This window comes from Heptranchias perlo, unplaced genomic scaffold (assembly GCF_035084215.1).
Source record: "Heptranchias perlo isolate sHepPer1 unplaced genomic scaffold, sHepPer1.hap1 HAP1_SCAFFOLD_382, whole genome shotgun sequence".
Lineage (NCBI taxonomy): Eukaryota > Metazoa > Chordata > Chondrichthyes > Hexanchiformes > Hexanchidae > Heptranchias > Heptranchias perlo.
This window is the reverse complement of record NW_027139394.1, coordinates 185,448-200,781: the sequence shown is the minus strand read 5'-3', so window position 1 is coordinate 200,781 and position 15,334 is coordinate 185,448. Positions and strand designations below refer to the sequence as shown.

At 52.3% G+C, this 15,334-nt stretch overlaps 1 protein-coding gene across 1 annotated transcript in view; it reads right to left on the bottom strand.

Moving 5' to 3' along the window:
* LOC137311688 (collagen alpha-2(IX) chain-like) overlaps window positions 1-15,334 on the bottom strand; it is a 139,557-nt gene that overhangs the window by 22,836 nt on the left and 101,387 nt on the right. The window contains exons 25-29 of the mRNA XM_067978754.1: window positions 14,479-14,514; window positions 13,034-13,078; window positions 6,736-6,768; window positions 5,064-5,210; window positions 3,409-3,463 (exon numbers count right to left, since the gene is read on the bottom strand). Of these exons, the coding sequence (XP_067834855.1) occupies window positions 3,409-3,463; window positions 5,064-5,210; window positions 6,736-6,768; window positions 13,034-13,078; window positions 14,479-14,514 (316 nt within the window). The remainder of the gene's footprint in view (window positions 1-3,408; window positions 3,464-5,063; window positions 5,211-6,735; window positions 6,769-13,033; window positions 13,079-14,478; window positions 14,515-15,334) is intronic.

Sequence of the window (15,334 nt, the reverse complement as noted above, 5' to 3'; positions counted from 1 at the left end):
GGCGTAGGCCCAAAGCATCTACCAGGTCAGGGCATGAACAAGAACAACCTGCCACTACCTCTGCTGCAGCCACAGGGGATGCACCACGTAGGATAAGTCAGAAGCGAAAGGCAAAGGTTTTGTGAACACAAAGGGGATGCACTATGGTGTTTGACGGTTGGTCATGTTTTTTATTTATATTTGCTTTTTGTTAATTGCACATCAAATATTATTATTGTCACCACTACTGCCACATCTTGCCCACTTTTGACTGGCTTGTGTATTAAGTCCCTTTCATGAGGTTCACCATGAACACCCACACTAATGCCACCCATTGGGTCACTCTACACTGGGTGTATGTGTCGTTGCAGGACTGTTTTTATGTAGGGGGCAGGCGGGGGAGGGGGCTGGTGTGGACGCTGCTCTGTCCAGGTGGTGAGGACTGGACTCTTCACGCTGTCTAATGTTAGGAGAACCGTTCACATATCAATGACTCCCTGGAATCATGAGCAGCCAGGTGAGCCACTGCTCTGCCCATGGTTTGCTCCTCCTCCTCTGCCTCCTCCTCTTCCACCTCGCCCTCCTCCTCCTCCTCCTCAATGTGGGTGGCAGATGTGGATGGGGCCTCCTCCAGCGGCACCCCTCTCTGTTGTGCCATGTTGTGCAGGGCACAACACATGACTATATTGCGTCCCAATCTGTCTGGTGCGTATTGAAACGTTCCCTCAGAACGATCAAGGCACCTGAAGCGCATCTTGAGCAGCCCTATAGAATGCTCAATTGTAGACCTGGTAGTATGTGGCTGTCGTTATATCGATGCTGTTGCTCAGTGGTGGGGTTCCTCAGAGGTGTCATGAGCCACGTGTGCAGGGGGTATCCCTTGTCCCCGAGGAGCCAGCCCTTATGGGTGTTCGGTGCGTGGAAGAGGGGTGGGATGTTGGACTCCCGGAGGATGAAGGAATCGTGGCAGCTGCCAGGGAATCTGGCGCACACGTGAAGGAATCTCTTGCGGTGGTCACAAGCGAGCCGAGTGTTGATGGAGTGATAGCCCTTCCTGTTGATGAACAGTCCTGGCTCGTGTGGAGGTGCTCGTATTGCTATATTGGTTCAACCAATTGCACCCTGCACTCGTGGGATGCCAGCCACAGTGTGGAATCCCACTGCCCTCTCCGTCTGGCTGAGGTCATTCATGGGGAAGTTGTCGAATTGCGAGGCCCTGCGAAACAAGCTGTCAGTGACCTGCCTTATGCACTTGTGTGCAGACGACTGAGAGACCCCGGCGATGTCCCCGGTGGCACCCTGGAATGATCCGGAGGCGAAGAAGTTGAGGGCAGTGGTGACTTTGACAGCAACAGGTAAGGAGATGCTGCTCGGCCCAGCCGGGAGCAGCTCGGCATGAAGGAGGCTGCAGATGCCCGCGACTACCTGGCGACTGACTCTGAGCCTCCGTCGGCACTGCTCCTCAGAGAGGCCCAGGAAGCTGAGCCTCGGACTGTAGACCCTGTGGCGAGGGTAGTGCCTCCTGTGACGCCGCTCTCTCTGTTGTTGCCCTCCGTGCTGTTGTGCAGGTGCCTGTGGCGCAGCACTGTGTTGTGGAGCTCCACGTGGCGGAGGTGGACACCGTGCCTGGTGAGGCTGGTGATGTTGCTCGTCCTCGGATGTAGTGGTGAATGCAGCCATGGCGTCCCCCAATCCTGACGGTGTGAGTTTGAGGGGGTCCGCAAAGTAGGTAAATGTGTTTGCACAGCAGAGTTTTGGGTATAAATTAATAATTTTGAGTGAAAAGACAAAGGACTTGCAGCCAAAACTTTGTCTGAAGTGACAGAGTGCCCTGCTGCAATAAATGAGGTTTTTTCCCCACATGTCAAACAATCCTTTGCATCTCCCACTGGCTGCTGACTGAAACACGTCTGCTCCAACAGGGAGTGTTTCCCACAGCACGGGAAACACGCTGAGGATCCTTCAAAATTGCACCCCTGCCAAAATGTCCACTCAATGAGGTCTGTCAAGTACCTCAACTATCTACCTAATTATGTAAAGCAGCATCCCGCCGGCTTTAATTGCCGGTGGGAGTCCCGCATGCGGGAGCTGCGCGCATACCCGAACGCGTCACTGGGGAACCCAGAAGTCAGCGGGTTGGAGCCGGGCTCCGAACCCGCTCAGGGATTCCGCCATTTTACGAGCCCCCCTGCCCTCAACGCACCCGCTCGGCCATCCGAAAATCGGCCCCTAAAACTCAGTGACAGAAATACTAATACTCAGTGAAACATACACTAATAATCAGTGATACAATCACTAATACTCAGTGAAATATACACTAATACTCAGGGACACAATTAATACTCAGTGAGACATACACTAGTACTCAGTGACACCTGCACTAATACTCAGTGCAGGTGTCAATTAGCAGTAATGCTGATGTCACATATTCAGTGACACAATCACTACTGCTAATTGACACCTACATTAATACTCAGTAACACAATCACTAACACTGAGACACATACACTAATACTCAGTGACACATACACTAGTATTCAGTGACATGTACAATAATACTCAGTGTCACATATTCTAATACTCAGTGTCACATATACTAATACTCAGTGACACAATCACTTATACTGAGACACATACATTAATATTCAGTGAACATACACTAATACTAAGTGGCACATACACTAATGCTCAGTGAAACATAATCTAATACTCAGTAACATGTACACTAACACTCAGTGACACAATTGCTAATACTCAGACACAATCACGAATACTCAGTGACACAGTAAACTCAGTAATATATACACTAATATTCAGTGACACAATCACTACTGCTAATTGACATGTATACTAATACTCAGTGACACATACATTAATACTCAGTGAAACATACGCTAGTACTCAGACACAATCAGTAATACTCAGTGACACAATCACTAATACTCAGTGACACAGACACTAAAAATGAGTGAGACACACAGTAATAATGAGTAACACACAATACTCAGTGTCACTGAGTATTAGTGTGTGTTTCTCACTCATTATCAGTTTGTTTGTCACTCATTATAGTGTGTGTGTCACTGAGTATTTGACTGAGTAATACTGCACACATGTAACTGATTATTATTGTACATGTATCACTGACACTAATAGTGAGTGAGACCCACACACTAATACTCCGTGATACTCACACTAATAATCAGTGACACATGTACAATAATAATCAGTTACACGTGTACAGTAGTACTCAGTCAAATACTCAGTGACACACACTAATAATGATTAACACACACACTAATAATGAGTAACACACACACACACACTAATAATGAGTAACACACACACACTATTAATGAGCGACACTTAGCCCAGTAATGCTCGCTAACATTTAGTACTACATTGAGTAATGAATTGTCTCTCAGCACTGACCTTGCATCATTTTTAAGCACACCTCAATAATGTGCTGATCTCCTGCATCTCGTCCCTGTAAAAAGAGTAGGAGACAGATCAGGTAGGAGCCTCGCACTTCCTGGACTGAATGTGACCCACTCCACCTTTACGGTCAGAGCTCACTCAAAGTCCTTTAACGCTTTATTGCAGGAACAAACATATTCCACAACCATTACCTTTCACTATGGCATATAATTAAGATATAATTTTTACCCTCCCATGGTGGTTGCATTTTGTAAGCTCAGTAAAGTAACAGGCGAATGAATGAGAGGTTCAGTGGTGATACATTCAGGCTGCAGTACCTCGAGCAGGCCGCTGGTGGCACTGCAGGTACAGTGGATCAAAAATAAGCTCAGCATCGCCGCCAACTGGCGGTTAACAGCAATGCAACCATTTGTGACAAGTTCAGGAACACAGGATCTGCCTGTATATTGTCAGCAGAGAAAAACCCTTCCCAAAAGATGTTACAGAATTGAGGTCGTAAAGTAGCTCATCCACTGTCACAGTTTAACAGTTAGAGTAAGCCAAGCCAATGGGTGTTCCTAAGGAAATATCGGTGTGTTCACAGCACTGACAGAATCTGAACAGTTCATTGCCACACCTGATCCAACAGGATCATTACACAGCTAACATGGGGCTGTGTCATACATCAACTAAGAAACTAACCCAAATCACTGAAGGTACTCTAGATACAGAGTAAAGCTCCCTCTACACTGTCCCATCAAACACTCCCAGGGCAGGCACAGCACGGGTTAGATACAGAGTAAAGCTCCCTCTACACTGTCCCATCAAACACTCCCAGGGCAGGTACAGCACAGGTTAGATACAGAGTAAAGCTCCCTCTACACTGTCCCATCAAACACTCCCAGGGCAGGTACAGCACGGGTTAGATACAGAGTAAAGCTCCCTCTACACTGTCCCATCAAACACTCCCAGGGCAGGTACAGCACGGGTTAGATACAGAGTAAAGCTCCCTCTACACTGTCCCATCAAACACTCCCAGGGCAGGTACAGCACGGGTTAGATACAGAGTAAAGCTCCCTCTACACTGTCCCATCAAACACTCCCAGGGTAAGTACAGCACGGGTTAGATACAGAGTAAAGCTCCCTCTACACTGTCCCATCAAACACTCCCAGGGCAGGTACAGCACAGGTTAGATACAGAGTAAAGCTCCCTCAACACTGTCCCATCAAACACTCCCAGGGCAGGTACAGCACGGGTTAGTTTTGTGTCTAGGACCCGTGCACTAGTAACTGGGCTGAGACGGCCCAAACAGAAGCCAGCAGAGAGAACAGACGATCTCCTCATCAGTCTGGACTCAATTTGAACCTAGGTCCAAGAGGTGAAAGGTCAGAGTTCAAATCGGTGCACCAGTTCTCTCTGTTTCTGTTTCCAGAGAATCAACAGAAGTGAGTATTTGCTTTTTGTGCAATATTACCACTTTCAATACATACCCTGTGCTTCATCACTGCAGTATCTGTACAAGGAGCAGAGATTGAGAGATGAACATGTTTGTAAGTTGTGTGTAGGGATTCTGTGCCTGTTATAGCCGGTTCCCTCTGAGAACCACCCTCTCCCTGATCTGCCTCTGGTCAGGAGGCCACTGACTGTCTAACGGTGTGGAGATACTTACGGCGATTCCCTGACGACCAGTCGATCCGGAAACGCCACGCTCTCCATTGGGACCTCGAGGGCCTGGAGGCCCAGTCCGACCCTGAGCTCCCGGCTCACCCGGATTACCAGAGGGGCCTCGATAACCCGGCTCCCCCGTTACACCTTGCTGCAGGGAAACAAAAGAAAGGTTAGGTTCCAGCAGGACAATCCGCACCATGTCCGATATATCCTTAAGCCTGTTACAATGGAACAGGAGGAGGCCATTCAGCCCTTCGAGCCTGTTACCCCATTCAGTTGGATCATGGCTGATCTGCATCTTAACTCCATTTACCCTCCTTTGCTCCATACCCCTTTATACCATCACCCAACAAAAATCTATCAATCTCAGTCTTGAAAGCTCCAATTGACCCCCAGCATCCACAGCTTTTTAGGGGAGAGAGTTCCAGATTCCCACTCCCCTTTGTGTGAAGAAATGCTTCCTGACATCACCCCTGAACGGCCGAGCTCTAATTTTAACATTGTGCCCCTTGTTCTGGACTCTCCCACCAGAGGAAATAGTTTCACTCTATCGACCCTATCAAATCCTCTAATCATCTTAAACACCTCAATTAAATCACCCCTTAATCTTCTATACTCAAGGGAATACAGGCCTAGTCTGTGCAACCTGTCCTCATAATTTAACCCTTTCAGCCCAGGTATCATTCTGGTGAATCTGCACTGCACCCCCTCCAAGACCGATATATCCTTCCTGAGGTGCGGTGCCCAGAACTGGACACAGTTCACCAGATGGGGTCTGACCGAGGCTCTGTACAACTGAAGCATAACTTCCTCCCCTTTGTATTCCAACCCCTTTGAGATAAAGGCCAACATTCCACTAGCCTTTTTGGTTACTTTTTGTACCTGTCCACTAGCTTATAGTGAGTGATTCATGTATTTGGACCCCTAAATCCCTTTACTCCTCCACAGCTCCTAGTCTCTCACCGGTTAGAAGATATTGGACCCATTCCCACTACACACCAAGCAGAGGGCCCACAGTGATTAGAAAACTTGGAAAGAAACGACAGCTACTGACAATAGCAGGTAAATGGTTAACCCTCACGGATTACATGGAGGCTTTAATCCATCTTGAACTTACTTATCAACACTGAGCCAGAACTGCTGCCTCACACCGGCTGTCACCATTAGGTGCAGCACTGTAATACTATTCAACCATGATATCATCATCCAGAGCTCCCCTTCCCCTCCACATGGCTCACTGGGAAAGGACACTGCCAGTTGTGGTACTGTAACACACAGGTCAGGGAGAGACCCAGGAATAACCTGCTGGAGAGAGGCAGGAAATCCATCACCATTCCTGACTCCTGCCAGAGACGCCTGCGATTGGACAGTGGGTGGGGAATGAGTCACCCTCAGCTGTAATGTCCCCCATGGCCAAATAGCCAGGCATCACTCCCTGTCCAGGCTCACATCATGATCGATGGCCACTCACACAAGGTAATGGATGCAGTGGTCACCCAGTACCAGCACGGGCTGAGATAGACTGGTCACTAACATTAATGAACACTTTAGTTTCAATAAGGGAGCCGGACTTTATGAACCTGTCTGGAGTAAAGCACCAGGGTCACTAGTAACACCGAGTAAAATGTGTTTTTAGAAGAATGCACAAGGTTTTGAATTGTATACACACTGACCTGTCCCTTCACTCCAGGCTCCCCCGAGTCTCCCTGTGGGGATAGAGAGAGATTATAGTTAGCTGGATTTAGATATAATTCAACGTCACTCCAATAGTTACAATTAAACCAGACAGAAAACAAACTGGAGCTCGATTGGACACAGGTCCTGGGGTGATGATGGGGACGGGTTATACTCGATTCTCAAATCGATGCCCATTTTGGTTTCTGTATTTAATGAGTGTATTTGTGAGACTCCTGATGCCTGGTGCCTGTACCCCTGATGCATTGAAAGGCCCTAAACTTGCCCAAAGAGGCCTGCCAGGTCCTCTGGGAACAGAAGGTCTGAGGAGGAGCATTTCCTTGTGAGTCTCAAGAGGTCTCCTCTCTGCCAATGGAGTGCCATGGGGCCGGTCCAACACTCAGGCCCATGGTCTGGGGGCCCCAGCCATGTAAAGGACCCTGGGCCTGGGGCTTGGGACAAGGACCCTGGGCCCGGGGCTTGGGACAGAGACCCTGGGCCCGGGGCTTGGGACAGGGACCCTGGGCCCGGGGCTTGGGACAGGGACCTTGGGCCTGGGCTTGGGACAGGACCCTGGGCCCGAGACAGGGGCCTTGGGCCTGGGGCTTGGGATAGGGACCCTGGGCCTGGGGCTTGGGACAGGGACCCTGGGCCTGGGGCTTGGGACAGGGACCCTGGGCCCGGGGCTTGGGACAGGGACCTTGGGCCTGGGCTTGGGACAGGACCCTGGGCCCGAGACAGGGGCCTTGGGCCTGGGGCTTGGGATAGGGACCCTGGGCCTGGGGCTTGGGACAGGGACCCTGGGCCCGGGGCTTGGGACAGGGGCCTTGGGCCTGGGGCTTGGGATAGGGACCCTGGGTCTGGGGCTTGGGACAGGACCCTGGGCCTGGGGCTTGGGACAGGGACCCTGGGCCTGGGGCTTGGGACAGGGACCCTGGGCCTGGGGCTTGGGACAGGGACCCTGGGCCTGGGGCTTGGGACAGGGACCCTGGGCCTGGGGCTTGGGACAGGACCCTGGGCCTGGGGCTTGGGACAGGGACCCTGGGCCTGGGGCTTGGGACAGGGACCCTGGGCCTGGGGCTTGGGAACAGGGACCCTGGGCCTGGGGCTTGGGAACAGGGACCCTGGGCCTGGGGCTTGGGAACAGGGACTCTGGGCCTGGGGCTTGGGACTGGGACCCTGGGTCTGGGGCTTAGGAACAGGGACCCTGGGCCTGGGGCTTGGGACAGGGACCCTGGGCCTGGGTCTTGGGAACAGGGACCCTGGGCCTGGGTCTTGGGAACAGGGACCCTGGGTCTGGGGCTTTGGAACAGGGACCCTGGGCCTGGGGCTTGGGTGGGTTGGGTTATGTTGTACTGCTCTTGCATGGGAGGAGTTGACCCCCTGACATTGTGGGGCCTGTCTGCTTCGATTATTATGTCATTCATTCACACCGAGAAACTAGGGTTGCCAACTTTGGTTCGAGCCATTCCTGGAAATTTGATCAGGTGATGTTCTAACCACATGACATTTGACCATGTGATAGCGGATCAATTGATGCCTGATCCCGAGCCCCCATTTCCCAGTCTTCCTCTCCCCGTCCCAGAGCCCCCATTCCCGAGTCTTCCTCTCCCCCCGAGCCCCCATTCTCCAGTCTTCCTCTCCCCGTCCCAGAGCCCCCATTCCCCAGTCTTCCTCTCCCCCCCCGACCCCCCATTCCCCAGTCTTCCTCCCCCACCAAGCCCCATTTCCCAGTCTTCCTCCCCCTCCTCCAAGCCCCCATTCCCCAGTCTTCCTCTCCTCCCCGAGCCCCCATTCCCCAGTCTTCCTCCCCCCCTCGAAGCCCCCATTCCCCAGTCTTCCTCTCCCCCCGAGCCCCCATTCCCCAGTCTTCCTCTCCCCCCGAGCCCCCATTCCCCAGTCTTCCTCCCCCCCTCCAAGCCCCCATTCCCCAGTCTTCCTCTCCCCCGCCGAGCCCTCATTCCCCATTCTTCATCTCTTCTCCCCCCCTCCCCAGCCGGTTGCGGCTCTCTGCCGGTGACATCACTCACTGAGCGGCCGGTGACATCACTCACTGAGCGGCCGGTGACATCACTCACTGAGCGGCCGGTGACATCACTCACTGAGCGGCCGGTGACATCACACTGAGCGGCCGGTGACATCACTTACTGAGCGGTTGGTGACATCATACTGAGCGGCCGGTGACATCACTCACTGAGCGGCCGGTGACATCACTTACTGAGCGGTTGGTGACATCACACTGAGCGGCCGGTGACATCACTCACTGAACGGCCGGTGATATCACTCACTGAGCGGCCGGTGACATCACTCACTGAGCGGCCGGTGACATCACTCACTGAGCGGTTGGTGACATCACATTGTGCAGCCGGTGAGATCACTCACTGAGCGGCCGTTGGCATCAATCACTGAGCGGCCGGTGACATCACACTGAGCGGCCGGTGACATCACCCACTGAGAGGCCGGTGACATCACTCACTGAGCGGCCGGTGACATCACTCACTGAGCGGCCGGTGACATCACTCTCTGAGCGGCCGTTGGCATCAATCACTGAGCGGCCGGTGACATCACACTGAGCGGCCGGTGACATCACACTGAGCGGCCGGTGACATCACACTGAGCGGCCGGTGACATCACTCACTGAGCGGCCGGTGACATCACTCACTGAGCGGCCGGTGACATCACTCACTGAGCGGCCGGTGACATCACTCACTGAGCGGCCGGTGACATCACACTGAGCGGCCGGTGACATCACTTACTGAGCGGTTGGTGACATCATACTGAGCAGCCGGTGACATCACTCACTGAGCGGCCGGTGACATCACTTACTGAGCGGTTGGTGACATCACACTGAGCGGCCGGTGACATCACTCACTGAACGGCCGGTGATATCACTCACTGAGCGGCCGGTGACATCACTCACTGAGCGGCCGGTGACATCACTCACTGAGCGGTTGGTGACATCACATTGTGCAGCCGGTGAGATCACTCACTGAGCGGCCGTTGGCATCAATCACTGAGCGGCCGGTGACATCACACTGAGCGGCCGGTGACATCACCCACTGAGAGGCCGGTGACATCACTCACTGAGCGGCCGGTGACATCACTCACTGAGCGGCCGGTGACATCACTCTCTGAGCGGCCGTTGGCATCAATCACTGAGCGGCCGGTGACATCACACTGAGCGGCCGGTGACATCACACTGAGCGGCCGGTGACATCACTCACTGAGCGGCCGGTGACATCACTCACTGAGCGGCCGGTGACATCACTCACTGAGCGGCCGGTTGCATCACTCACTGAGCGGCCGGTGACATCACTCACTGAGCGGCCGGTTGCATCACTCACTGAGCGGCCGGTGACATCACTCACTGAGCGGCCGGTGACATCACTCACTGAGCGGCCGGTGACATCACTCACTGAGCGGCCGGTGACATCACACTGTGCGGCCGGTGACATCACTCACTGAGCGGTTGGTAACATCACACCGAGCGGCCGGTGACATCACTCACCGAGCGGCCGGTGACATCACTCACTATGCGGTTTGTGACATCACTCACTGAGCGGTCGGTGACATCACTCACTGAGCGGTTAGTGACATCACTCACTGAGCGGCCGGTGACATCACTCACTGAGCGGTTAGTGACATCACTCACTGAGCGGCCGGTGACATCACTCACTGAGCGGCCGGTGACATCACTCACTGAGCGGCCGGTGACATCACTCACTGAGCGACCGGTGACATCATTCACTGAGCGGCCGGTGACATCACTCACTGAGCGGTTGGTGACATCACTCACTGAGCGGCCGGTGACATCACTCACTGAGCGGTTGGTGACATCACTCACTGAGCGGCTGGTGACATCACTCACTGAGCGGTTGGTGACATCACTCACTGAGCGGCCGGTGACATCACTCACTGAGCGGTTGGTGACATCACTCACTGAGCGGTTGGTGACATCACACTGAGCGGCCGGTGACATCACTCACTGAGCGGCCGGTGACATCACTTACTGAGCGGTTGGTGACATCACTCACTGAGCGGCCGGTGATATCACTCACTGAGCGGCCGGTGACATCACTCACTGAACGGTTGGTGACATCACACTGAGCGGCCGGTGACATCACTCACTGAGCGGTTGGTGACATCACATTGTGCAGCCGGTGACATCACTCACTGAGCGGCTGGTGACATCACTCACTGAGCGGCTGGTGACATCACTCACTGAGCGGTTGGTGACATCACTCACTGAGCGGCCGGTGACATCACTCACTGAGCGGTTGGTGACATTATTCACTGAGCGGCCGGTGACATCACTCACTGAGCGGTTGGTGACATCACTCACTGAGCGGCCGGTGACATCACTCACTGAGCGGTTGGTGACATCACTCACTGAGCGGCTGGTGACATCACTCACTGAGCGGTTGGTGACATCACTCACTGAGCGGCCGGTGACATCACTCACTGAGCGGTTGGTGACATCACTCACTGAGCGGTTGGTGACATCACACTGAGCGGCCGGTGACATCACTCACTGAGCGGCCGGTGACATCACTTACTGAGCGGTTGGTGATATCACTCACTGAGCGGCCGGTGATATCACTCACTGAGCGGCCGGTGACATCACTCACTGAACGGTTGGTGACATCACACTGAGCGGCCGGTGACATCACTCACTGAGCGGTTGGTGACATCACATTGTGCAGCCGGTGACATCACTCACTGAGCGGCCGTTGGCATCAATCACTGAGCGGCCGGTGACATCACACTGAGCGGCCGGTGACATCACTCACTGAGCGGCCGGTGACATCACTCACTGAGCGGCCGGTGACATCACTCACTGAGCGGCCGTTGGCATCAATCACTGAGCAGCCGGTGACATCACACTGAGCGGCCGGTGACATCACACTGAGCGGCCGGTGACATCACTCACTGAGCGGCCGGTGACATCACTCACTGAGCGGCCGGTGACATCACTCACTGAGCGGCCGGTGACATCACTCACTGAGCGGTTGGTGACATCACACTGTGCGGCCGGTGACATCACTCACTGAGCGGTTGGTAACATCACACTGAGCGGCCGGTGACATCACTCACCGAGCGGCCGGTGACATCACTCAACGAGCGGCCGGTGACATCACTCACTATGCAGTTTGTGACATCACTCACCGAGCGGCCGGTGACATCACTCACCGAGCGGCCGGTGACATCACTCACCGAGCGGCCGGTGACATCACTCACCGAGCGGCCGGTGACATCACTCACCGAGCGGCCGGTGACATCACTCACCGAGCGGCCGGTGACATCACTCACCGAGCGGCCGGTGACATCACTCACCGAGCGGCCGGTGACATCACTCACCGAGCGGCCGGTGACATCACTCACCGAGCGGTTGGTGACATCACTCACTGAGCGGCCAGTGACATCACTCACTGAGCGGTTGGTGACATCACTCACTGAGCGGCTGGTGACATCACTCACTGAGCGGTTGGTGACATCACTCACTGAGCAGCCGGTGACATCACTCACTGAGCGGCTGGTGACATCACTCACTGAGCGGTTGGTGACATCACTCACTGAGCGACCGGTGACATCACTCACTGAGCGGCCGGTGACATCACTCACTGAGCGGGAAATGATTCTGTTTACCATTAATGCCCTTTAACCTGGTTCCGACTCCCGGCCCCAGGCTAGCAGTCAGGCATTATTTACAGTACCTCACTTAAGTGTCTGTTGTTCATGGGGGGCGGCACTGTGGTGGGAAGTTTAAATCACTGATCTCCCAGGCTGCTGGAGGCAGTGCTCGCGATAGAACCCTGCGATTCCCGGAATCTCCAGATCATTCCGGGAGGGTTGGGAACCTTACAAGAAACACTCCCTTTCAGACTGCACATTGCCCATTGGATGGGAGTTACAGATCTCACAGCTACTGAGAGAGGCCTGGCCTGAGAGTATACGGTAAAATGACAAATGAAAAGGACAATTCTTAGACACTGAAGCAAAGTTTCTGTGCCCCCGACCCATCCCTACAATTGAGACATTCTCTGCGACATGTTCTAGGTGGTTCTGGAGGCACCAGCCGCAGTTAAAGATCAATTTCCCCTCCACTGCAGTCAGTAGCCTGGTTTCTGGGGGGTGTGTATACATCACCAGCACTTCAGAACGAGAGGCAATTAATCCCACAGTCAGAAATCCAAGTGTGCCGTGAACTTTGACTTTAATTAAAAAAGAACTGAGCCGGGTTTAAAATGATCCAAACACTTGTCTTGAATCCAAGTGAATGATCCCACTGAATCTTACCTGTTCACCTTGATCACCATCCAGCCCTTCCACTCCAGGGTCGCCCTACAATAAGGAACGTAGACAGAGTCATGTCTCTCGGTATTAAATCACACCAACCAGCACTTGGCAGTGTTAAGAATGCAAAACAGAGAACAAACTGTTTCCCTCACACACACACACACACACACACACAGAAAGTCACACACACACACAGAAAGTCACACACACACACACACACACAGAAAGTCACACACACACACAGAAAGTCACACACACACACAGAAAGTCACACACACACACAGAAAGTCACACACACACACACATACACAGACAGACACACACACACAGACAGAAAGAAAGATACACAGACATACACACACACACACAGACACACACAGACAGACACACACACAAAAAGACTCACACACAAAAAGATACACAGAGCCACACAGAAAGACACACAAAGACAGACACACACACAAAGACAGACAAAGGCAGGCAGACATACACACACAGTCACAGATGAAGACACACAGACACAGATGAAGACACACAGACACAGACAAAGACACATGGACAAAGAGTCACACACACACACACTCACACACAGACAGACAGGCACACAAGACACACACACACACACACACAGACAAGGACAGACACATACACACAGACACACACATACACAAAGAGAGACACAGAAAGACACACACACAGACAAAGACACACACACACACACACACACACAGAAAGACACACACAAAGACAGACAGGCACACACAGACAAAGATGCATGCAAACAAAGACAGACACATGCACAGAAATAGACACAAACAAAGACAGGCAGACAAAGACACACAGACAATACAGACACATGCACAGACAAAGATAGGCACACGCACAAGAAATCAGACACACAGACAAAGACAGACACACGCACAGAAAGACACATTCACAGACAGAGACATACACACAAAGACAGACACACAAAGACAAAGGCAGACAGACAGACACACATACACACAGACAAAGACACACACAGTCACAGGTGAAGACACACACAGTCACAGAAGAAGACGCACGGACAAAGAGACACACACACAGACAAAGAGAGAGAGACACACATACACACAGAGACAAACACGCACACACAAAGACAGATACACAAAGACACACACACAGAAAGACACACACACAGACAGACACATACACAGACAAAGATACACACACACACACACAAACAAAGACAAACACAGACAAACTAAGACAAACACAAGTACAGAAAGACACACAAAGACACACAGACAAAACAGACACACGCACAGACAAAGCCAGACACATTCACAGACAAAGACAGACACACGCACAAAAAGGCAGACACACGCACAAAAAGGCAGACACACACACAAAGATAGATACAAACACATACAACATTCTTCAATCATATAGAGTCAGGTACTTACAAAACCACCTTTGGATCCGACTCTTCCTTGGAATCCCTGGAGACAGAGCGGAGAGAAAGTGTGGGATTAGAGCTGTTCACATTTCCACTGACCCTGACCCAGGCCTATATGACATTTCATTCCCTAACTGAGAGGGTGGGACAGCCTTGTGAGTTACATAAGAACATAAGAAATAGGAGCAGGAGTAGGCCAATCGGCCCCTCGAGCCTGCTCCGCCATTCAATAAGATCATGGCTGATCTGATCCTAACCTCAAATCTAAATTCATGTCCAATTTCCTGCCCGCTCCCCGTAACCCCTAATTCCCTTTACTTCTAGGAAACTGTCTATTTCTGTTTTAAATTTATTTAATGATGTAGCTTCCACAGCTTCCTGGGGCAGCAAATTCCACAGACCTACTACCCTCTGAGTGAAGAAGTTTCTCCTCATCTCAGTTTTGAAAGAGCAGCCCCTTATTCTAAGATTATGCCCCCTCGTTCTAGTTTCACCCATCCTTGGGAACATCCTTACCGCATCCACCCGATCAAGCCCCTTCACAATCTTATATGTTTCAATAAGATCGCCTCTCATTCTTCTGAACTCCAATGAGTAGAGTCCCAATCTACTCAACCTCTCCTCATATGTCCATCCCCTCATCCCTGGGATTAACCGAGTGAACCTTCTTTGTACTGCCTCGAGAGAAAGTATGTCTTTTCTTAAGTATGGACACCAAAACTGTATGCAGTATTCCAGGTGCGGTCTCACCAATACCTTATATAACTGCAGCAATACCTCCCTGTTTTTATATTCTATCCCCCGAGCAATAAACGCCAACATTCCATTGGCCTTCTTGATCACCTGCTGCACCTGCATACTAA